Source organism: Balaenoptera acutorostrata, chromosome 7, assembly GCF_949987535.1.
Source record: "Balaenoptera acutorostrata chromosome 7, mBalAcu1.1, whole genome shotgun sequence".
In the NCBI taxonomy this organism is placed as follows: Eukaryota; Metazoa; Chordata; class Mammalia; order Artiodactyla; family Balaenopteridae; genus Balaenoptera; species Balaenoptera acutorostrata.
Window position 1 is genome coordinate 1,821,471 of NC_080070.1, and position 24,661 is coordinate 1,846,131.

At 42.8% G+C, this 24,661-nt stretch overlaps 1 protein-coding gene across 2 annotated transcripts in view; it reads right to left on the reverse strand.

Annotated features, from left to right (window-relative positions):
* Positions 1–24,661, reverse strand: part of RNF32 (ring finger protein 32) — a 42,424-nt gene that overhangs the window by 6,865 nt on the left and 10,898 nt on the right. Inside the window, exons 4-7 of one of the 2 annotated variants that reach the window (XM_007165468.2) lie at positions 18,761–18,903; positions 16,106–16,138; positions 15,423–15,547; positions 15,171–15,279 (exon numbers count right to left, since the gene is read on the reverse strand). In XM_007165468.2, coding sequence (XP_007165530.2) covers positions 15,171–15,279; positions 15,423–15,547; positions 16,106–16,138; positions 18,761–18,903 — 410 coding nt within the window. Of the gene's footprint in view, positions 1–15,170; positions 15,280–15,422; positions 15,548–16,105; positions 16,139–18,760; positions 18,904–24,661 lie in introns of those variants that run through there. The other variant, XR_009008835.1, reaches the window with a different exon arrangement.

The window sequence follows — 24,661 nt, forward strand, 5'->3', positions numbered from 1 at the left end:
GTCTGACTGCGAGGTGCAGGGGCAGGAGGGGCAGGCAGGTGTGGGCCAGGCGCCCCCAGCTGCTCCCTCGCCCTCACCGCCTGCAGGGGAGACTGCCGTCCCCACCTCGCCCTCCATCCCTGATGCCAGCTTCTCCTCCCCGGGCCTCGCCCCCGCCTCTCCTCAGGAAAGGCACTACTTTCCCGTAGGGATCTTCCGGTCTGGCCAGACTCACTCAGCCCACGAATGACTGTCATGCTCCTCCGTCCCTGCGACCTTTGCACAGCTGTGTGTCCCCCGCGCCTGGGCTGGACGTGCGCGCTCTCTGGACGCCCAGAGAGCACTTTTGGCCCCTTCGCTTGACACTTGTCACCGGCTGGGTGCTCATACGTTTTTCCTGTGTGTATTTCTTATCTCCTCGTTCCTTAGATTTATCTTGGCGAGGCCCTTGGCGTTCAATAAAAAATGTCGACTTTAGTTTGCAATAGATTAGAAATGGAGACACGTACATGCCCTAATGTGCATATTCTAAAGGAGTGCAGTACAAGTTCCTTTGTGGGGATTGAAAAAAAGGACTGTCTGCGTGGAATGATGCTGAAGGAGCCTGCCGTGTCAAGATTCAGTGAAGCATCAATGTTTGGCTTCTAATTATAACACTGACGTTAGCTTGTTAATAAACATGCCGAAAATCCTTCAGTATATATTTATGGCAAATTTCTAAAAGTGAACTGATGTGACCGTCTTTATTCTTGTGCTTCAAGTATTGGAAAGTTAACAAGGGTAATATTGTAAAAACTTAAATCAGCATATATTTACGGACTACCTATCGTGGCCAGGTCAGAGCAATGTCCTAAGTGTAGCTATTATGAAATATTTCTCAAATGTCAAATTCCTGTGTGATTAGCATCCTTCTCCTATTTACTGCCTCACTGTCACATGGGTCAGAGGCCTTCAGTGATTGAAAAGGCAAGCACCACACACGCAAAGACGATTGAGTTCTAGTTTTCAAACTAGTGGTTAATATTAATTCTACGGACAAAATACATAACATTTTCAATTAAAAAATGAATATCTTCTTATATTTTTCTTTTTCACTCTCACATTTCAGATATGTGATAAATTAAGTAATTACGAATTCAGGTTATTGATATATAAAGCAATTACTGGTCATTTACAAGTACATCCTGGCTAAACAGTAAAAAAAATATACTAACAAAAGTGCCCAGGTGAACTCTGTCTGCCCAGGAGGCCCCTCTCAGCATCCATCTTGATGTCAGCAATTGCTTACTAATGTGTTGACTTACGGCCGCCCTCAAAAGCAAAGTGAAAAGCCTGGAATTTACAGCATATCAATGAATCAGTTGATAAGCTTTTACTGGTTTAATGTCCTCCCAGTCTTGCTGCTTGGAGCCACTTCAAGTTAGCAACAGAATGTTTGCCATCTCTGTGTGATAAAGGAAGTCAAAGGACTAAACAAACTTTAAGACCATTATGCTGTTTGGCGAGATGTAAATGAAAAAAAGTAAGAGAAGTCTCCTGCGGGAGGGTGTGGGAGCGGCAGCCCCTAAAGTCACCCACAGCATCTGACAAATCCCCAACCTCACTTTTTAAACAATGCTCAGGACTTTTAGCTTGGGTTGAGATAGTATAATGCATTTGAAAAGTTTTAATTGCAGCAATAAAAGGCCATACCTCAATTATATGACATATGCTAGCAGAATTTCTAGATAAGGATCAAAGGCATTCAAGGACCAACCACTGCATTCTGGGCAACACTTGGGCTTTCTGTACACACTGGTGACAGGTATGAGCACAGCAGCTCTAGTGACCTCTCCAGGCGGCTTTGATCTGAGTTCACCAGACGACGCAGGAGCGCACCAGGCCTCCTGGATCATCCCTACGGCCCCAGCGCCCTCCATGACAAAGGCGCTGCTGACTCAAGGTTACTTCTGACACTTACTTGTGGGTACAAAACGCAAAATTTGACCCGCGCAGTTCTTACCGCAGGACTGCCATCTATTTAAAAGAACCTACAGTGTAACACAACTTCACTTTGCTCTGCTTCAGTCTTGTTAGGAATGTGCCAGTGATATTTCAAAGCAAGGCAGATCTGCGAAGAGAAATCCTCAGCATATGGAAGCATGGCTATTTGTAGAAAGATGACCTCTGTATTCTACTAATTAGTTAAGACCCAGTAGATGCAGGAAAACTAAGGTAAGGAAAGACTTCATGAATCCCCTCTGCAACAGAAGAGTGAAAATGCAAGGCCACAGTTCTTTTGCAAGTAAGATAGATTAATTTATAAAAATAGAATGGCCTGAGCTAATCTAATCTAGAGTATTAAAAACATATCCATCTTGGTGAGAGCTTGAAACTTTAAAGGAAACAAGCACTTCCTCATTTATTGTGCCTAAAAATATCACATTATTATCCCTCTTTGCCTTTCTTTTCTGTTGATTAGACTTCTTTTCCCTGAAGGTAGTTAAACCAGTGGTTCCCAAGTATGACAAAGAAGTTTTCACCCATCTGCCAGAAAAGAAAAAAAGTGAATTCAGTGGAGTGAAATTTTTTAAAGCTAAATGGTTCAGTGTAAAGGCATATCCTTTAGTGGTGGTCAAGCATTTCCAACTTTCCTGGTGTTGAAAAATAGTCCTCCTTTTATGAGATGATTCTGATGGTGTATGATGCTTGGTTTTAACTCTTACTTGGCAAAATAGAAAGGTTTTGAAAGTTGGCAGTGACCTTGTTGGAGCCCTGAGTCTCTCTTTGACCATCTGTAGACTCCAAAGGTCTGGAGGCCACTGGAGTACAGAATGGCAGCAGGCTGCTGGGGGAGAAGGCAGAAGCTGCTGCAACGTCTTGGCCTCACTGACTAATGAGGCGGTGGATCTGACATATCTATCTGCCTTGGACAGCGGGATGCATCACATGATCTATTTCTTCTAGTAATTTGCAATTTCAGTTGTTTAGACTAAACATAAGACGAATTTGCATTAATCTAACTGTCACCAGTGGTGAGTATGGAGATACAGCTTGGAAATGTGGCTGGTGGTTGCACGTCACCCCAGATTCGAGAACTATGGTTCCACAGGTAGTGAAGAATTTTGCCGCACCTGATACTGTAGTCACTGCACAGTTTGCTTTGTAAACGCTCCAACTTCTAAAATTCAAACACTGGATCCCTAATAGTCCACTGATCTAAAGTTCTGTGCACGTTTAGGTTGTGAGGAGGGTGACGGGGTGAAGACACGGGGGTCAAAACGCAGAGCTGAAAGGCAGGCCTGTGCAGGAAACCTGGCACTCCTGGAATGTCCCTGTCACAGAGCTGGTCTCCCGCCCAAAGGAGCCTTGATAAACTCACTGTTCACTTTGGCTTTGGAATTTACCTTTCACTGCATCTATTACTAGGAAACCTACGGACCCCAATTCTTCTGAAGCTGGGCTTCAGGATACAAGTTTAGTTCTGAAAAACTGTAAAGATGAATATAATGAGAATCTAGGACCAAGAGTTATATTTTTACTTTAAATATCTTTTTTTTTTTTTTAAGGAATTCCTTTATTTTTATTATTTATTTATTTTTAGCTGTGTTGGGTCTTCGTTTCTATGCAAGGGCTTTCTCCAGTTGCGGCAAGCGGGGGCCACTCTTCATCGCGGTGCGCGGGCCTCTGTCTATCGCGGCCTGTTGTTGCGGAGCACAAGCTCCAGACGCACAGAGCTCAGTAGTTGTGGCTCACGGATCTAGTTGCTCTGCGGCATGTGGGATCTTCCCAGAGCAGGGCTCGAACCCGCGTGCCCTGCACTGGCAAGCTGATGCTCAACCACTGCGCTACCAGGGAAGCCCTACTTTAAATATCTTAATCTGTGATTTCTAGATTTTAAAGCCTCATTATACGGACAAGCTTAAGTTAAAGTATTTTTACAGGTATTTAAAGGAAAATGATCAGTTCAAACTTATTTTTTTACTGAAACACACGTTTGTTCCTTGATGAACTGAATAAAATTCAGTTTCTATCATTAGAAAAATGCTATTTAATTCTTTTTGTAAAATAGGGTATGCTATTAAACTAAGATAAAAGTCTTTCCTAAAGGCACCTCTGGATGATGATTTCTTTCTTTCCTAACTCAGGGTGCAGGGTTGTTTCATATGTCTAACATTCTTTGTCATCAGGCTGTTCTAGTATTGCACCGTGAAATACTTATTCTACTCACAGGATTACATCTTTTAAAAACCACAAGAAAATAGCCGAAACTCCTAAATAATATATGTGTCTTAATGTATGCGTAAGCCAATGCTCCACTGTTACTAAAAATCCAAGTGAAGGCGGTCACTTTGCCTTGCCCACCATCAGTGTGTCCAGTACTTTTCTGCACAGCGGCCTGGCGAGGTGGGGGCCGCTGACCCCTCGCTCCACCTGCAGCGTCAGGAGGGCTTTCGAAGCTCCTACCTCACACCGGGGTCACCAGGCCGTTCCCCCTGCCAGAGCGCAGGCAGAGCTCAGTGCCCAGTACGACATCTATGTTGTATTCTACTAATTTTATTTATTCACTTAAAAAGTATTTACATAATTAATCCATGTGGAACTTTTTTGAGAATAAGGTATGAAGTAATGTCTATTTTTCTCCTTCACATGAATGCATAAATTAATTGACTTTCTCACTCTTTTTCTTCACTGATCTCATATGTGTCCTTCACTGTAGACTTAGAATCCCTGTGCACTGAGGTTGGTAACTTTCTACTGGTTCATCACCTGTTCATCTAACATTTCACAAGAATCTTAGTTACCAAAATTTTATATATATTTTGATATTTAACAAGGATGTTCTCCCTCATTACAGCCTTATTGGGATATAACTGATGTACAACATGGTGTAAGTTTAAGGTGTACAATGTGATGATTTGATGCATTTATATGTTGGGAAACGATGGCCACCGGAGGGTTAGTTAACACCCCCACCATCTCACACAGTTACCATTTCTTTTTTGTGGTGAGAACGTTTCAGATCCCTTGGCAACTTTCAAGGCTATAATACCATACTGTTAACAGTAGTCACCACGCTGTGCATTAGGACATCTCCTAACTGGAAGCTTGCTCTCTGACCGGCATCTCCCCGTTCCCCCCACCCCCTCCCCAAGCCCCTGGCCACCACCATCTGGTCTGTTTCTGTGAGTTTGACTTTTTTAGATTCTACACATAAGTGGAATCATACCATATTTGTCTTTCTCTGTCTGACTTATTTCATTTAGCATAACGTCCTCAAGGTTCATTCATGTTGTTGCAAATGGTAGGATTTCTTTCTTTCTCTTGGCTGAATTCCATTGTAGATGTACCACATCTTCTTATCCATTTATCTGTTGACTGACAGGTTGTTTCCGTGTCTTGGCTGCTGTGCCTAATGCTGCCATGAACATGGAAGTGCCGAAATCTCTGTGAGATCTTGATTTCATCTCCTGTGGAAGGAGAGATGCCCAGGAGTGGAATTGCTGGATCATATGGTAGTCCTACTTTTAATTTTTTGAGGAACCTCCATACTGTTCTCCATAGAGGCTGCACCAATTTACATTCTCACCAACAGTGCAGGAGGGCTCCCTTTTCTCCACATCACCAACAGTTGGTATTTGTTGTCTTTTTGATGACAGTCATTCTAAGAGGTGTGAGGTGATATCTCATGGTGGTGCTGATTTGCATTTTCCTGATGATTAGTGATACTGAAGACCTTTTTCATGTACCTGTTGGCCATTTGTTATGTCTTCAGAAAAATGCCTATTCACCTCCTCTGCCCAGTTTTTTAATCAGACATTTGGGTTTTTTGGCTATTGAGTTGTATATGTTCTTTATATATTTTGGATAAAAACCCCTTATGAGATATATGATTTGCAAATATTTTCTCCCATTCTGTAAGTTGTCTTTTTTCATTTTGTAGACTGTTTCCAGTGATGTGCAGAAGCTATTAAGTTTGATGTAGTCCATTTATTTATTTTTGCTTTTGTTGCTTGTGTTTTTGGTGTTATATCCAAAAAATCATTGCCAAGACCATTGTCAAGATTCTCCCCTGTGCTTTCTTTCTCTTTTTTTAATATTTATTTTATTTTATTTATTTATTTTTCTTCTTTTGGCTGCATCGGGTCTTAGTTGTAGCACGCAGGCTCTTAGTTGTGGTGTGCGAGTTTCTCTCTAGTTGTGGCATGAGGGCTCCAGAGCACATGGGCTCTTGTAGTTTGCGGCACACGGGCTTTCTCGTTGAGGCATGCGAGCTCAGTAGTTGTGGCACGCGGGCTTATTTGCCCCACGGTGTGGAATCTTAGTTCCCTGACCAGGAATTGAACCCATGTCCCCTGCATTGGAAAGTGAAGTCTTAACCACTGGACTGGCAGGGAATTCCCTGCCCCTGTGCTTTCTTCTAGGAGTTTTGTGGTTTCAGGCTTTAGGTTTAAGTCTTTAATGCATTTTGAGTTAATTTTTGTTAAATCCTCTTGATGAATTAATCACTTTATCATTATATAATGACCTTCTCTGTCTGTTACATCTTTAAAGTCCATTTTGTCTAACAGAAGCATAGCTACCCCTGCTCTCTTTTGGGTTCCACGTGAGTAGAATATCTTTTTCTGTCCCTGCACTTTGAGCCCTTAATGGTGGAGTGAGTCTCTTGTCGGCAGCATATGAGTTTTGTTTTTTATCTATCCAGTCATTCTATGCCTTTTGATTGGAGAAATTAATTCATTTGCATTAAGAGTAATTACTGATAGGTAAGGACTTACTAATGCCACCTTATTGTCTTCTGGCTGTTTTGTAGTTCCCTTGTTCCTTTCTTCCTCACTTGCTGTGTTCCGTTGTGAATTGATGACTTTCCAGAGTGGTACGCACTCATTCCTTTCTCTTTATCTTAGTGTATCTACTGTAGGGTTTTGCTTTGTGGTTACCATGAGGCTTACATAAAACATCGTATAGGTATAAGTGTATTTCACACTGATAACTTTGATTGCATACAAAAACTTTACCCTTTTACTCCCCCCCTTTTGTGTTTTTGATGTCACAGTTTACATCTTTTTTGTAGTGTAGATTCATTAACAAATTATTGTAGCTATAGTTATTTTTAATACTTTTGTCCTTTAACCTTTATAAGAGAGTTAAGTGGTTAATACACCACAATACTACAATATTAGAATATTCTGAATGTGACTATGTACTTTCTTTCACAAGTGTGATGAATATATTCATATGTTTTCATGTTACTAATTAGCATCCTTTCTTTTAAGCTTGAAAAACTCCTTTCAGCACTTCTCGTGAGGCAGGTCTAGTGATGAACTCCCTCAGCTTTTGTTTGTCTGGGAAAGTCTTTAATCTCTCCTTCATTTCTGAAGGACATCTTTGCCAGATAGAGTATTCTTGGTTGGCAGTGTTTTCCTTTTAGCACTTGGGCATCTTCTGGCCCATGAGGTTTCTGCTGAGAAATCCACTGTTAGCCTTTGGGCATTTTCTTGTTAAGTTAGTTACAAGCTTATTTTCTCTTGCTGCTTTTAAGATTCTCTCTTTGTCTTTGATTTTTGAGTTTTATTGTAATGTGTCTTGGAGAAGATCTCTTTAAATTGAGTTTGTTTGGTGACCTATGAGCTTCATACACTTGGATATCGAAATCTCTCCCCGATCTGGGAAGTTCTCAGCCATTGTTTCTTTATATCCTTTCTGCCTCCTTCTCCCTCTCCTCTCCTGGGACTCTAATAATTTACAAATTGTTTCTTCTGCTGTATCCCAAAGATCACATATGCTTTCTTCACTCTTTTTCTTTTTTCTTTGTTCTCCTCTTACTGAATAATTTCAAAGGTTTTGTCTTCTAATTCACAGGCTCGTTCTTCTGGTTGATCCATTCTAATGTTGATGCTTTCTATTGAATTTTTCATTTCATTCATTGTATACTTCAGCTCCAGAATTTACTTGGTTCTTTTTAATTTTTTCTGTCCCTCTGTTAAACTTCTCATTTTGTTCCTGTATTGTTTTCCTGATTTCGTTGAATGGTTTTTCTGTATTTTCTTGTAGCTCATCGAGCTTCCTCAAAACATTTATTTTGAATTCTTTATCACATAAATCACAGATCTCTGTGTCTTTGAGGTCAGTTATTGGAAGATTAGTGTGATCCTTTGGTGTTGTCATATTTCCTTGATTTTCATGTTCCTTGAAGTCTTGTGTTGCTGTCTTTGCATCTGAGGAAGCAGTCACTTCCCCCAGTCGTTACTGACTGACTTCAGGAGACAAATCCCTTTCACCAGCCCTGCTGGGATACTGAGGCTTCTCAGACGGTCTGTGGATACGCCCGCTCCTCGCTCCTTGCTCCCTCTGTGGCAGAATTCCAAGCATGTGTGCCTTCTCTCAATCCTGCAACATATCAGGCCAGGTGCTGACAGCCTCCTTTGCTTTCCCAAGGCGAGGCTGGAGCTCAAGTCGGTGGTGCCTCCCTGCCTGCAGACCTGGGCTGGCTTTCTGCACGTGCTCACTAGCTATCTGCCAAAGCTGGCTCTCACTGTCAGGGGTGCACCCAGGGAGCCAGCCACGTGGTGCGGGCGAGGCACGTGGAGTGCTGGGGCCAGGAGAGGGACCTGCAGGAGAGGCCTCCCCAGTGGCTCCTGAGTGGGCTTCTTGATGGAGTCCTCAACACTGTCGGTAGGATCCACATCCCTTCAGTGTCCTCTGAGAGTCCTATTTACTGCTTCCCCAGCCTTTTCCATCCCCAGTCATGTGGCTCATGATTCAGTACTCTGGATGGGGTGAGGGAAAGATGAGCCTCTTTGGCAGTGTCCCACATGGCTGGGGAAGCCAGGCACTTACTCACATGCCCTCATTTTCCCCTGTGGGAGAAATCACTTGGCCCTGAGCTGTGCTTCCTTGGCGGGAGGGTGACATGGGTAAAGTCAGGCTATTCTTCTTTCCCTCTCCAATGTGTCCAAACTTGTATATATATATTTTTGTTCCAACAGTGTGCTGGAACTTTGCCTTTGGAAACCTGGGCTTCCACAAAGGTTTTCTTGTTGGTAGGTGATTGTCTAAGGCAGTGCTCTCCAGGGGCACCCAGGCTGCAGGCGAGAGGGGCTGGGGCAGCTTGGAGCAGGTTCAAGGGCCACTTCAGGGTCCACAGCCTGGACCAAGGTGTGTGTGCCTGTGACCCGATGCTTGGGTGGGTGAGACTCCTCCCGGGTCTCTTGGCTTATGGTGCTGGATCCCACAGTTCCCACTAAGGCAGTTTTGTCCATGGATGAATGCCAAGCTGTGTTGCTGGTTATGGGGAATACAAGTGAGGGACAACTTATTTGGCCATGTTGCCAACGTCATCCTCAGAAAAACTTTTCCTTATCAGTATTTGTATATTTCTTATAAGTTTATTTTTAGGTATTAACTATTATGAACGGGATCCTTTTCCATTGCATTTTATATCTGATTATTGTTGCTATACAGGATGCAATTATTATTGCATATTTATCTTGAATTTGAACATCTAATGGTTTCGTTCTAATAATTTTTCAAATGATTTTATAGATTTAAAATCCATGTGTATAGATAATAAATATGGATTATATAATGCACACACATTGTATTTTTGTTTTCTTGTATTATTGCATTGGCAAGGAATGGCCAAAGTGTGATTGTGGGTAACCTATTTTGCATCTTTAGGGTTTCACTATCTAAAATAATGTGTTTTTAGTTTCCGATATGTAGTCTTTATTGTGACAAGGAAATTTCATTTAGTTCTAGTTCGCTGTCATTATTAGGAATGGCTGTTAAATTTAATATATTTTCAGTAAAGACTGAGATGCTTTAATATAATTTTTCTCAGTCATTTTCTTAAAATTTATTTATTTTATTTTTGGCTGCATTAGGTCTTCATTGCTGCACGCGGGCTTTCTCTAGTTGCAGCGAGTGGGGGCTACTCTTTGTTGCAGTGCGCAGGCTTCTCATTGTGGTGGCTTCTCTTGTTGTGGAGCATGGGCTCTAGGTGTTCAGGCTTCAGTAGTTGTGGCTCACAGGCTCTAGAGTGCAGGCTCAGTAGTTGTGGCGCATGGGCTTAGGTGCTCCAAGGCATGTGGGATCTTCCCAGACCAGGGCTTGGACCCACCAGAGTCCCCTGCATTGGCAGGTGGACTCGTAACCACTGCGCCACCAGGAAAGCCCCTTTCTCAGTCATTTTTATATTTCTTTCTATGTTTGCTATTTTTATAGGAGGTAATTTCAATTACATTTTCAGATTTAACAGCACAAAGTTGTATACAATAGTCTTTTATAATTTAGAGATAATTTCCACATATGTGATTATGTCTCCCATTCTGTGTATCTGCATTCTGCTTTATCTAATTTGTTTTAACCCTGGTGAGACTTTACCTCGTAGTTGTTCCTGTTTTTGTTTTGTTTTGTTTTGGGAAGAGCTTTTTTTTCTTTTTTAACAGCTTTATTGGAGTGTAATTGCTTTACAATGTTGTGTTAGTTTCTACTGTATAACAAAGTGAATCAGCTATATGTATACATATATCGCCATATCCCCTCTCTTGCCTCTCCCTCTCACCCTCCCTAACCCACCCCTCTAGGTGGTCACAAAGCACTGAGCTGATCTCCCTGTGCTATGTGGCTGCTTCCCACTAGCTATCTGTTTTACATTTGGTAGTGTATATATGTCAATGCCACTCTCTCACTTCGTCCCAGCTTACCCTTCCCCGTCCCCGTGTCCTCAATTCCATTCTCTATGTCTGCATCTTTATTCCTGTCCTGCCCCTAGGTTCATCAGAACCATTTTTTCTGTTTTTTAGATTCCATATATATGTGTTAGCACACGGTATTTGTTTTTCTCTTTCTGGCTTACTTCACTCTGTATGACAGACTCTAGGTCCATCCACCTCACTGTTAATGTTTTTTAAACTCTGATGAGCTATTTATCTTATAGTTTCTCTTTTCCAAAATACCAGCTATTGGCTTCATTTACCAGTTTTACTTTTTTCCTAATAAATTACTTATTTTATTTTTATACTTTCTACTTCCTACATTTAAAGATTTGAATGGTTGGTTCATTATTCTTTCATCTTTCTTGTTCAATAATAAATGTACTTGACACTACTGTCCTCTAAGTACAGCTTTAGCTATGTACCACGGAATAGCAGTGTCATGAACACACCAGAATAGTGTATGTTAGATTCTTGATTCCCAAATACACTTTAAAATTCATTTATTTTATTGTGATTTTCTATTTTATTTCTTTTGTTTGCACATTCCTCATTTATTCTTGAACATGTTTTTGTGTAGAACATTTTTGTTTCATTTGGTTCAAATCTCCCATAAGCAGCTACTAGCAGATTTTTTTCAATGTAATTCAAGAATCTATTGTTTAATACAGAAATTTATCTCAATCGTTGTTTGTTGTAACTGTTATCCTATCATCTTACATTTTCTACTCATTATCCTTTCTTGTTGCCTTTTCCTGACTTGTATGAAATCTTTTTTTTTTTTATGCTTTGGCCGTGCCACGTGGTATTCGGGATTTTATTTCCCCGACCAGGGATCGAACCCGTGCCCCCTGCAGTGGAAGCGTGGAGCCCTAACCACTGGACCGCAAGGGAAGTCCCTGTAGGAAATCTTTTTATATCACCACATATATATCCACTTTGGTCTTCATAATTGCTGTGAAGAAATCATTGTATGCATGCTTCCTTGGTGGCGGGCTCTTGGGTTGTTTATGGTTCTTCCTCTTTTATAATCATTGCTATAGTTAACATACTCATGAATGTATCTTAGAAAACATTATGAGCATATCTGGGGGGTAAATTTCTAGAGAAGGGATCAAAGGGAACTGTCAGCCAGCAGGATGGTACATTCTTAGTTCTACCAATGGCTTATAAGACTATTTCCCCCTCCTTCTTATCAGCTCTAGATAATTATCATCAAAATTTTCAATTCTTGCCAATCTAATAGGTGAAACAGGTTCTTATTTTTGCTTTAGTTTAGTTTTCTCTAATTATGAGTAAGGTTGAGCGTCTTTTTATACAGTAATCACGTATCCATAGTCCTGTAAACTGCTTGTCACATATTAAGGAAATTTGCTTTTAGTCCTTTGAATTGCAAATATGTTTTCCTGATTTGTCATTGGTCTTTCAATTTTTTCTCCTTATACATACGTTTTGAAGTTTTATGTAGTTACGAATCCGTTCCTTTATGGTTTGTGTGTGTGTGTTTATCGTTTTACAGATCGTACCAGAGAGGTCTTTCTCACTACCAGATGAGGAATTTATTTTATAATGCCTTCTTCTAAAATTACTATGTTTAAGTTTTCATGTTTAACTCTTTGTTCTGTATGGAATATATTCTGGTGTAAGGAGTGAATTCCATTTTTGTTTATACCCTCTCCTCCTCCCCTCCAACCTCCCGCCCCTTCCTTCTCATTTCTGACTCAAGCCCAACTCCTTGGGATTTAGAAACTGTACATTGTAGTTCTACATTTCATATAGAGTTTATCTTTACATTTTAATTGTTAACATTTCACTGCATTTGTATTCTCTCTTCGGATGTACATGTGTATATGTGAGTGTGTGATCTATTTAAGGGTTAGATGCAGACATCACAATACTTCACCCCTAAATCCTTCAGCATGTGACTCCTGAGAACCAGGACACTGTACCTGACAGTGACACTGCAATGAACACACAACTGACACATGACTACTGTGTAATATATGGTCCATGTTCATATCCCCACATATCCCAATTATAGCACTGGTTTTACGTTTAGTTTTGATCCAGGATCCAATCAAAGACCTCTCATTACATTTAAATGTTATATCTCTCAGACAGCTTTGTTCTAGAACATTCCTCTTCTTTTCTTTATTAACATTTTACAGTTGAAGTCAGCTGCTTTGCGGAATAGTCCTCACTTTGGATTTACCTGGCTACGTGTGTCCGCATGACTGGGTTCAGGTGAAGCAGCTTTGGCGTGAACGTGCAAAGGCAGTGTTTGGTCCCAGTGCTCCCCATGCACGTGAGAGACCCATGGGTCACTCTGTGCAGCTAGTGGTGGTCACTGGGCTGCGAAGATGTCTTCCAGACCTTTCCAGTGTGCAGACTTCTCATTCTCTTTATAAATTCTCACTGATGTGTGGGATGATTCTTTGAGATTGTGTGAAAATCCAGTTCCTCGACAGTTGTTCACCCAATAGCTTACAGTAATTTCCTGACATATAGTTCTCAAACTGTCATTTGTGTGCATCCATATAGTCTGAACATATCTATAGAATCCTGGGTAAAATGAAATTCAGTGACCTAGTTCAATCATCTTTCAAATTCCATTAAAGCACACTGGCATTTTAAAGTTGTGGATTAACGCTTCCTAGATCATGCCTATAGCTCAGCATGTGAGCTCCATCAAGTTGGAAAAGGTAGGAAAAATCATCAAATTGCAAAAGTCATCTACTAAATGATCAGAAGTGCAACAGAACAGGACCCCATCCCGTCCCAGACGTCCTCTGCGCCCCGTCCTGCTGGAAGGGGTGTGAATGACTAGGAGAAAACAAGGTAGAATCCCAGATACTCGATCACAGCCTCTCACCCCCCTGCTTCTGCCCCCGACTTCTCCAAAGGCCAGAGCGGCTGCAGGAACTGCCCACCCTGCCAGAGGGGCGCCTCCTAGAGCCAGGACAGGGGACAGCACCGTGGGCATCTCCGGCCGGCCGGCGCCACAGAAGCAAATCTCTCCACCCACTGTTCAACCTCCGTCATCAAGAGCCACAGTGTTTTAAGGCCATTTGCTCACATACTGCCTTTAATGGTCTCCTACTCCTGAGGGCAAATCAAGTATATTTTCTTGGTAAGTCTGAGGCACAGACATCACATAGGCCATGACTCTGATTTTCTTTTGCACATACTGATAGCCACCTTGCCTGGAACAGTTACCTAAGCGATCAGGAAGGTATTAGAAAAAAGATCTATCATTGCACTGCTTTAGAGTCGAGCCTCAATCCTCTTACTCTTAGGATTCCCGCGCAGTCCTGGGACACTGTGAAGAAGCCCCCTCACACCTCCCACCCCGGCACACAGAGGGTGGGCGAAGTTGCAAGACGCCAGAGAAGGAGACGCACAGACAGCAGCCCGGCGGCCTGAGGTCAGGCCTGGGGTCGGATGACAGCACGGGGGTGATGTGTTGATGGCAGCTGCACGGGGCCAAGGTCCTTACGCTTCACACGCCCACGGAAGTCACACAGCAGAAGAGAGGGGATCCCGCATACAGTGAAGGGTAATTTTCTATCACTCATTGTTCCACATGGGAGTGCAGCCCAAAAGACAGGTACGTTTAGAAAAGATCGAAATAAATGTGTGAGTGATGCTTCCACAAATAACCGTAACAGGGAAGCGTGACTGTGAGTTTTATCTCAGTGATTTGAGGGTCACATCGTCAGAATACCGTACTCTCATACAGTGCTATCCTAAAGAAGTGTGGACTAGCCCTAAATCTAAAACAGCATAAAGATTAACTTGAACAATATGTTAACATTTGTAATAGATACAAATTTTCAGGTGCCTACTGTGTGCTGCGACTCTCAGGGTTGGAGCAGCTCTGCAGGGAGGGATTACCGCCTTCACATCACAGGCGCAGACTCTGAGGCCGCAGCTGCAGCTGTTGGCCTGAAGCCGCAGAGCTGGGGAGGGCAGACCGGGGACTGCGGCCCGGGGAGCTGCTCCTTCCTCTGGGCCTGGCCTTTTTGTATGAGGCACATAACAGAAAGTTGTCAAACAAGCCGAAAAGTACAGATAAAAATGGTTAAAAGAAAGGGTAGAAACTAAAGTTATTTATCTCTAAAACGCTCGCATTTTGGTGACCCCAGGAGGTCCTCAATAAAATGGTAGCACTGCGGGCCTTTTTTTTTTTTTTTTTAAGTTCCCTTCCATTTCTCAGGGGATGTTTATTTAAACAACTGTCATAAAATGGCCAAACAGAAGTTGCTTTGAATTTAAACTTATTCCAATTTTATGAATTTTATGATTTGACTAGAAGAGGAAATCTGAAAGTATGGACCGCCTGGGTTAGAAAGCCAGTTTAAGGTGCCCGCATCTCAACCATTTGTAAAAAGCCCCAAACTGAAGTAAGGCTCAGGGTTTCACGGCCTCGCTGGCCTCCGTGACCCATGAGTCACCGGCAGGGACCCGGCCCGGAGCGTCGAGGGTCACACCCACCTTTGCTTCAAAGAACTTTCTCCTCAACTTGGCGTCCGTGGGCGGCACCGTCCTCCTCAGCTCCCGGTACCACTTCCTGACCACGTGTCCCCTCCAGAAGGCCTGGATCCTGGAGCACAGGACCCCATCAGCCCCGCCGTGCCAGCCCCGGGGCGCGGCGAGGCCCCAGGGAAGACCCCCCGCAGCTTCCAGAGGCCTCCGAGCACCCTCTCAGATGGGCAGGCACGTCCCTGCGGCTCGGGGACCCCTCACCTGGCCGCACACTTTGTTCTGAAGAGCCGGGCCCCGTCGTGAATCACTCTGGTTTGATACTGGTTCTTTCTACAGAGAGGACAGGTTTTTTTATTTGCGAACTTTTCAAAAGCCTGAAGGCATGCCTGAAGAAAAACATTTCACTTAAAATTTTGCGAGTAATTACTTATAAACAACATTTTTACTTCTAATGTAATTATAGTGTTGTTTTCTCTCATAATTATGAGACTTAGCCCAATTCAGATTATGAAGGGGAGAAGTTTCATCAGATGCTAACACCTTCCTCCTGAAACTTGTTCCCAAAATGGTATTTTACAAGAATATACATGCAGATACATCAAAAACTTCTGGGAACACCTCGTGTGAAGGCGGATGGTCCCTGCATACGGGCGACTGTGCAGCGAACTCAGAGGACGAGAGCTGTCACCCACTCTGACGTACCTTACCAGCCACACTCTCTCCTACAAACATTTGTGGCTCTTTTGCCACAGAAAATTCACCCTTTTCGAAACAGGATGAATTGTACTCTAGCCTAAAGTCATATTTCTACGCGTAAATGGTGATTATGGATAAAATAAATGGTTCCTTTTAGGAGCCTTTAAGTGAGAGAGACGAGGCTCCACCCCTCTGAGCTACAAGGATGCTGCGAGCGCTGCAGGATGGGGCGGAGGCGGGTTACTCACCCCGTGGAACACATGGGAGCATGAAAGCAGCACCTGTTCACGAGAAGACAGATGTTTGAAGTTTAAATTAGTTTAAAAGAGAAGCAGCATAAATGCATTAATTAAGAGAAAAATTCTGACTATTTAAAGGGTAGGCTGTGTTGTTTCTTTGAAAAATTTAAAAAGCTGATTAACAACTTTGATATTTACAATATTTGGCGTTTCAGTTTAGCATAGCGCAGGTATATAATCTCAACAAGAAAAACTAACTTAACAACAATCTGAAACATCAAACGAACACATGAAGTTTGCTGTAGAATGAGTGTATATTTAAAACTGAAACAATTACAAAAGAGAAGTATTTCTGGGCAGATCCAAAGAGAGAGTGCACGCTGGTGGGGACCCAGGCTGGGGGGCGGGGAGCAGAGAAGGGAAAACAAACATCTTTTCTTAGGACTTTGTTCAACTCAGCTGCACTCTTAAATTTAATTAGCAATACATCCTAGAGACATATGAATCACTTTTTCTTTTTTAAATGCAGGGAAAGTGTGGTCTCCAGAAAATTCCACCTTCCTGTGACCCAAATTCTCCACTAAGTGATGACATTCTGGGCTGTGACAAAGCAGCTTGGACTGAACGAAGAAAAAGGTAGCTGGCTCTTCTGGAAGGAAAGGCCAGGGAGGGGTGAGACCAGGACAGCCAGGACAAGTGACTCAGGCGCCCGCGGCCTCTCTCCGAATGTGCGGGACGGAGGCAGGCGGCAGAGGCATTTCCCCAGCAGTGCAGGCTTCCACCTTCCCAGGGCCACCTGATCTTGGTGAAACTTTCCAGTTTCAAAGTGAACCCCCATGCCTTCGTTCGGTCTACACTTTTCTTCTTTAATGGGAAGAATGGAAGAAATATCAGAACAAATAGAACTTAGAAGTTCTAAAACCTTTCCTTGAAACTTACTGCCTGCCACCAATAAGCCTAAATTGGAAAAACTCAGTCATGAGGGTCCTTTTTAATGATCCCCCTTGAATCTAACGGCAGCCTTTCGTGCATTCAATTGCTCATTCTCTATAGAACCATCTTTCAGAGTGTTTTATCGATCAGCAGACATTTGATGATCTACACTGAATAATATTTTACTCCGTATATTTAAAATATACTTTTAAATGTCCATAAATATTTGTTATTGGCAAACACTCTCTGAGATAACAAAAATAAACGATTCAGCAGTGGTGAATACACTGAAAATGTCCCAGAAGTTCAGATTAGATTCTAGCTGTCCCAAGCACACTTCCTGAGCTGGCCTACTGTGGATCACGTGAATTGTTTATGTCCTCATCTGTTAAAGGGGTATAATGCCTATCTCAGGGACACGTGAGATTAACCGAAGCCTTCTCAAATCATCAAATGTCGGGAAAATGCCAAGTATTGTTTATAACTAAGGAAAAAGCTAAACATGAGAACAATAACTAGAAATGCAAAATAAACACATGTCTATATCTAGAACCAAAAATACTATAGTGAGAAATTTATAAAAAACAAAATGGAAGAAATGGTGGGCATGTTGCATCCTGATTCCCCCTTAAGATATTCAACTTCAAACTTTCATTCTTCATACCACAGTCAGGCTAGATATTTATAGCATAATTAAGAAAGAGGTTGCTGGGGCCAGAAAGATTCCTTGTGGCTTTATTAGCTCTTTTGCTACTAAAATGCTAAATCATCCTAGAGGTATTTCTGTGCTTTAAGGGCTAATATCTTTCTGAAATATCCAACTTTCATATATGTAAGATTAGGTTCTGATAGAGAACTAGAACATAATAAGTATGTTTAAAATAACGTGTGAGTTCAAATTAGTAAAGAACACAATTTTATGACTGTGAACTAACTCATTAACAGTGAAACTTATTAAAGCAAATTAAGTTTGAGGGTTTATGTGCCAGTATAGTAGGTAAAGCTGGGGTTCCTAGGCTGTGAATTTTAAGCCTGCCTTTAACTGTATTTGCTGTATTTTTTAAAGCAAAGTTCCAAGTGCCTCTGTGTAGGAAGCATAATGCTATGCATGTGAGAAATCACTACACGGTGGCCATTAGCTCAAAAAAAAAAAAAAATCTAAGAATAGCAGAGTCCCTAACTTTCAGGAGATTAAAGTTTAATTAGGCAGACAAAGTATGTATAGAAAAAACCCCTATGACATAGATTGATTGTATATTATGCATATTATCATCAATCTTACTATGGTAAACTTTCATGAATAAAGATTGTTAAAAGATTTTACTTAAAGATCCTTCCACAGATTCTTTGGAGATATTCAAGCTTGGTTTTTCTTTTATGGTTTCAAGTCACAAAACAACTTAAAAGTTCCCATCCTTCTGCCCTCGGTACTCTCCCAGCAGTGTCCCCACTCACCCCCAGCTGCTCACGGCCACTGGAATGGGAACATTCCTTTTGTACAAACTTTGTACTTGAGAACTAATAGCATTCAGTAAATAAGACTGTTTAATGAGGGTGTTTAGCTCTTTCTCACACACATACTCTAATTAATGGAAACAAAATGTAAGTCTTTGAGGGTCACATAGGAGGAAGAGACTGGAAAATGAAGCATGGACTCCCTTAGCCCCAGTTCAGAGTCCAGTCACGAGAGAATGCCCCATAGGCCTGCTTATCTAAGCTCACGCTAAACACCTGCGGGCGAAGTTCAAACTCTTCTTTGCATATTGGGCATGGCTGCATGGACGCCCCTTGCAGGACGGATCTTTGCTTCACTTTTTCCCATTCATCTGATGACAGTGGCAATGGGGGAGGTTCAAAGAGGCCCAGCTTCTGTGCTGAAGTTAAAACAATATGAAATATGAGTTAAATCTCTTTTAGAATATGGTAACATGCATAATTTTAATGACATTATTTTGCAAATATTAAAGCAAAACATTTCCATTGCATACTTTATTCCACCATATTTAGAATGCTGCTTTTATATATACGCGTGAACAGAAGTCAAGGAGAATACTATCTTACATTTATGCTTTAGGCTTTTATTTACAAAGAATTCCCCATACCTTTTTCATTTTCATAACGATTCTATAAGGTAGGCCGGACTGATATCCACTTTTACAAATGTCTTCACAGGTATTGGCCAAAGGTCTCCCCCATCTCTCAGCTAATTCTCTCTCGGCCTTTGGCATTGCCTCCTTCCAATTTAGCTTGTTTCTGCCGTCAGTGGCCTCTGTAAAGTGAGCATCAATCCAGTTCTTCCCTTGCTAAAAGATTCCTATGACATGCGATCACCGTCAGGGTAGTCCCTTCCTTCAGCGGTGTTTGAGAACCTACCGCGTGCCTACCCTGGAGCAGGCCTGGTATGCGGAAATACCAATCCGGTGGAAACACTCACTCTGAAGAAGGATGTTCCACAAGCTCGGCAGGATGGCGGTGGGGCGGTGAGCACCAGCTTCCACTCCCTACACCCCGACCCCAGGCCATTGAGTGGACACGGCGTCAACCTACAGGGCCGTCTTCAGGGACAGAGAGTGAAGGGTTACGTCTACCAAACAAGAACAGGAGGCTGCAACAGGAACGCTCAGAGTACCAAAAAGAGCTCCTGAAAATGGAAACCCTTCAGCCTTCAACGGAAATGTGAAAGTCAACCAAAGCCTGGGAGAGGAACTTAAGATAATCTCAAAGTAGAAAAATATAGGAGGAGACAGAAAACAGGAAAACTGAAGGATCAGTCTGACATCTGAAAGACAGGCATTCCAGAAAGAAAGCAAAGAAAACGGAGAGTAAATAAAGAGTCCAAATGTCTCCCGGAAGAGGACCTGCATTTCTAGCTTGAGAGGACACAGCAAGGCCCAGAAGGAAGGACTCACACCAAGTCCTGTCACTGTGAAACTTCAGAGGCAGAAAAAGATCCCAAAGGACCAGGTATCAGAATCATATCAGACATATCTATAGCAACACAGACACCAGAAGGCAATTCTTCCAAAATTCTGAGATAAAGATTCCCATATCAAAATCTCTTATTAGCCACAATCCAATGTCAGAGCAGAATAAAAGTATCTTTTGTCTGCGAGCCTGTATGTGGCCTCTCATGCACTCTTTCTTAGGAAGCTCCTGGGGGATAACTTCACTGCAAGGCACGAGTCAACTAAGGGAAAGAAGACCTAACCCAAAAGAGCCAAAGGTCCTCAATCCACAGGATGATGCTGAGAAGAGATCCGGGGTTAAAAGCTCTGCACCAGCCCCACAGAGCAACTGGTCCAGATGGGAGCAGGATGATGGAAGGTTCTAGAAAAAATGTCTCCATGAAGATAAAATGAAAGATCACCTACTGTATTTTATTTTTACTATTTAAAAATTTTTAATTTATTTTTTGGCCGCATTGGGTCTTCATTGCTGTGCATGGGCTTTCTCTAGTTGCGGCAAGCAGGGACTACTCTTCGTTGCAGTGTGCGGGCTTCTCATTGCAGTGGCTTCTCTTGTTGCAGAGCATGGCCTCTAGGTGCGCGGGCTTCAGTAGTTGTGGCACGTGGGCTCAGTAGTTGTGGCTCGCAGGCTCTAGAGCACAGGCTCAGTAGTTGTGGCGCACAGGCTTAGTTGCTCCATGGCATGTGGGATCTTCCCGGACCAGGGCTCGAACCCATGTCCCCTGCACTGGCAGGCAGATTCTTAACCACTGCACCACCAGGGAAGTCCCTACCTACTGTATTTTAATGTACTGAGAGAATATATTTTTGGAAGAGATTTTTGGGGACAAATTTTGGGTCTTTTCCTACCCAGTTATTAAGACATATTACAAAATTATATAAATTAAAACAGTGAGATAATGACATAGAAACAGAAGCTCCGATCACACACACTCTATCTCTCCCTCTTTCCCATAAACACAGAAAAGTTGGTATATGCATAAGGGGGTGCCACAGCCAGCTAAGGATGGTTTACGGTTTGAGGGAAGAATCTAACTTAAATTGTTATACCAATTGATGTTCCCCAAACCATTTGCAAAATATACTGTGATGAGGCCTAAATGTGAAAGGCAAAACTTCAAAGGTAGTAAAGAAAATGTGGGGACATCTTTGTGATCTCAGAATGGGTAAGGATTTCATAACGATAACCCCAAATCATAAACGATAAAGAGAAAAACTGATAGACTTAACAGTAATCAGAATGAAGATTTTATTCAAATATAAAATCAGACATAAAAGTAAAAGACGGTGACAGGCCCAGAGAAGATATTGTCTGTGGCTAAAACAACATGGGATTAATGTGAAGAGGACACAAAGAACTCCAGCAAATCAGCAAGAAAAGGCAGCAAACCCAAGTGCAATACTATGTTTGGATAATAATCAAGAGCATGTCAGGGGACCTTCAAGATGGCGGAGGAGTAAGACGTGGAGATCACCTTCCTCCCCACAAATACATCAGAAATACATCTACATGTGGAACAACACCTACAGAACACCTACTGAACGCTGGCAGACCTCAGACCTCCCAAAAGGCAAGAAACTCCCCACGTACTGGGTAGGGCAAAAGAAAAAAGGAAAAACAGAGAAAAAAGAATAGGGACGGGACCTGCACCAGTGGGAGGGAGCCGTGAAGGAGGAAAGGTGTCCACACACTAGGAGCCCCTTCGTGGGCGGGGAATGCGGGTGGCGGAGGGGGGAAGCTTCGGAGCCACGGAGGAGAGCGCAGCCACAGGGGTGCGGAGGGCAAAGCGGAGAGATTCCCGCACGGAGGAGCAGTACCGACCAGCACTCACCAGCCCGAGAGGCTTGTCTGCTCCCCCGCCAGGGCGGGCGGGGCTGGGAGCTGAGGCTCGGGCTTCGGTCAGATGGCAGGGAGAGGACTGGGGTTGGCGGCGTGAACACAGACTGAAGGGGCTAGTGCACCATAGCTAGTGGGAGGGAGTCCAGGAAAACGTCTGCAGCTGCCGAAGAGACAAGAGACTTTTTCTTGCCTCTTTGTTTCCTGGTGCGCGAGGAGAGGGGATTAAGAGCGCTGCTTAAAGGAGCTCCAGAGACGGGCATGAGATGCTAAGGCTGCTGCTGCCGCCACCAAGAAGCCTGTGTGTGAGCCCAGGTCACTCTCCACACTGCCCCTCCCAGGAGCCTGTGCAGCCCACCACCGCCAGGGTCCCGGGATCCGGGGACAACTTCCCCGGGAGAACGCATGGCGCGCCTCAGGCTGCTGCAACATCACGACGCCTCTGCCGCCGCAGGCTTGCCCCGCCTCCTCCGTACCGCTCCCTCCCCCCGCCTGAGTGAGCCAGAGCCCCCAAAGCAGCTGCTCCTTTAACCCCGTCCTGCCTGAGTGAAGAACAGACGCCCTCAGGCGACCTACACGCAGAGGCGGGGCCACATCCAAAGCTGAACCCCAGGAGCTGTGCGAACAAAGAAGAGAAAGGGAAATCTCTCCCAGCAGCCTCAGGAGCAGCAGATTAAAGCTCCACGATCAACGTGATGTACCTGCATCTGTGGAATACCTGACTAGACAACGAATCATCCCAAATTGAGGAGGTGGACTTTGGGAGCAACTGTAGACTTGGGGTTTGCTTTCTGCATCTCATTTGTTTCTGGTTTTATGTTTCTCTTAGTTTAGTATTTAGAGTTTATTATCATTGGTAGATTTGTTTACTGGTTTGGTTGCTCTTTTTATTTTTTAATTACCTTTTTATTTTCTTATTTTAGTAATTTAAAAATTGTTTTATTTTAATATTTTTATTTTATTTTTTATTATTATTTTTTCTCTCTTTTTTCTCCCTTTTCTTGTGAGCCGTGTGGCTAATAGCGTCTTGGTGCTCTGGCTGGCTGTCAGGCCTCAGCCTCTGAGGTAGGAGAGCCGAGTTCAGGACACTGGTCCACCAGAGACCTCCTGGCCCCACGTAATATCAATTGGCGAGAGCTCTCCCAGAGATTTCTGTCTCAACGCTAAGACCCAGCTCCACCCAACGGCCAGCAAGCTACAGTGCTGGACGCCCTATGCCAAACAACTAGCAAGACAGGAACACAACCCCACCCATTAGCAGAGAGGCTGCCTAAAATCATAGTAAGTTCACAGACACCCCAAAACACACCACCAGATGCAGTCCTGCCCACCAGAAAGACAAGATCCAGCCTCATCCACCAGAACACAGGCACCAGTCCCCTCCACCAGGAAGCCTCCACAAGCCACTGAACCAACCTTACCCACTGGGGGCAGACACCAAAAACAACAGGAACTACAAACCTGCAGCCTGTGAAAAGGAGACCCCAAACACAGTAAGTTAAGCAAAATGAGAACACAGAGAAACACACAGCAGATGAAGGAGCAAGGTAAAAAGCCACCAGACCAAACAAATGAAGAGGAAGTATGCAGTCTACCTGAAAAAGAATTCAGAGTAATGATAGTAAAGATGATCCAAAATCTTGGAAGCAGAATGGAGAAAATACAAGAAACATTGAACAAGGACCTAGAAGAACTAAAGACCAAACAAACAATGATGAACAACACAATAAATGAAATTAAAAATTCTCTAGAAGGAATGAATAGCAGAATAACTGAGGCAGAAGAATGGACAAGTGACGTGGAAGATAAAATAGGGGAAATAACTACTGCAGAGCAGAATAAAGAAAAAAGAATGAAAAGAACTGAGGACAATCTTAGAGACCTCTGGGACAACATTAAACACACCAACATTCGAATTATAAGGGTCCCAGAAGAAGAAGAGAAAAAGAAAGGGACTGAGAAAATATTTGAAGAGATTATAGTTGAAAACTTCCTTAATATGGGAAAGGAAATAGTTAATCAAGTCCAGGAAGTGCAGAGAGTCCCGTACAGGATAAATCCAAGGAGAAACATGCCAAGACACATATTAATCAAACTATCAAAAATTAAATGCAAAGAAAAAATATTAAAAGCAGCAAGGGAAAAACAACAAACAACATACAAGGGAATCCCCATAAGGTTAACAGCTGATCTTTCAGCAGAAACTCTGCAAGCCAAAGGGACTGGCAGGACATATTTAAAGTGATGAAAGAGAAAAACCTACGACCAAGATTACTCTACCCAGCAAGGATCTCATTCAGATTCCAGGGAGAAATTAAAACCTTTACAGATAAGCAAAAGCTAAGAGAATTCAACACCACCAAACCAGCTCTACAACAAATGCTAAAGGAACTTCACTAGGCAGGAAACACAAGAGAAGGAAAAGACCTACAGAAACAAACCCAAAACAGTTAAGAAAATGGTAATAGGAACATAGATATCAATAACTACCTTAAATGTAAATGGATTCAATGCTCCAACCAAAAGACACATACTGGCTGAATGGATACAAAAACAAGACCCGTATATATGCTGTCTACAAGAGACCTACTTTGGACCTAGGGACACATACAGACTGAAAGTGAGGGGATGGAAAAAGATATTCCATGCAAATGGAAATCAAAAGAAAGCTGGAGTGGCAATTCTCATATCAGATAAAATAGAGTTTAAAATAAAGACTATTACAAGAGACAAAGAAGGACACTGCACAATGATCAAGGGAATCCAAGAAGAAGATATAACAATTGTAAATATTTAGGCACCCAACATAGGAACACCTCAATACATAAG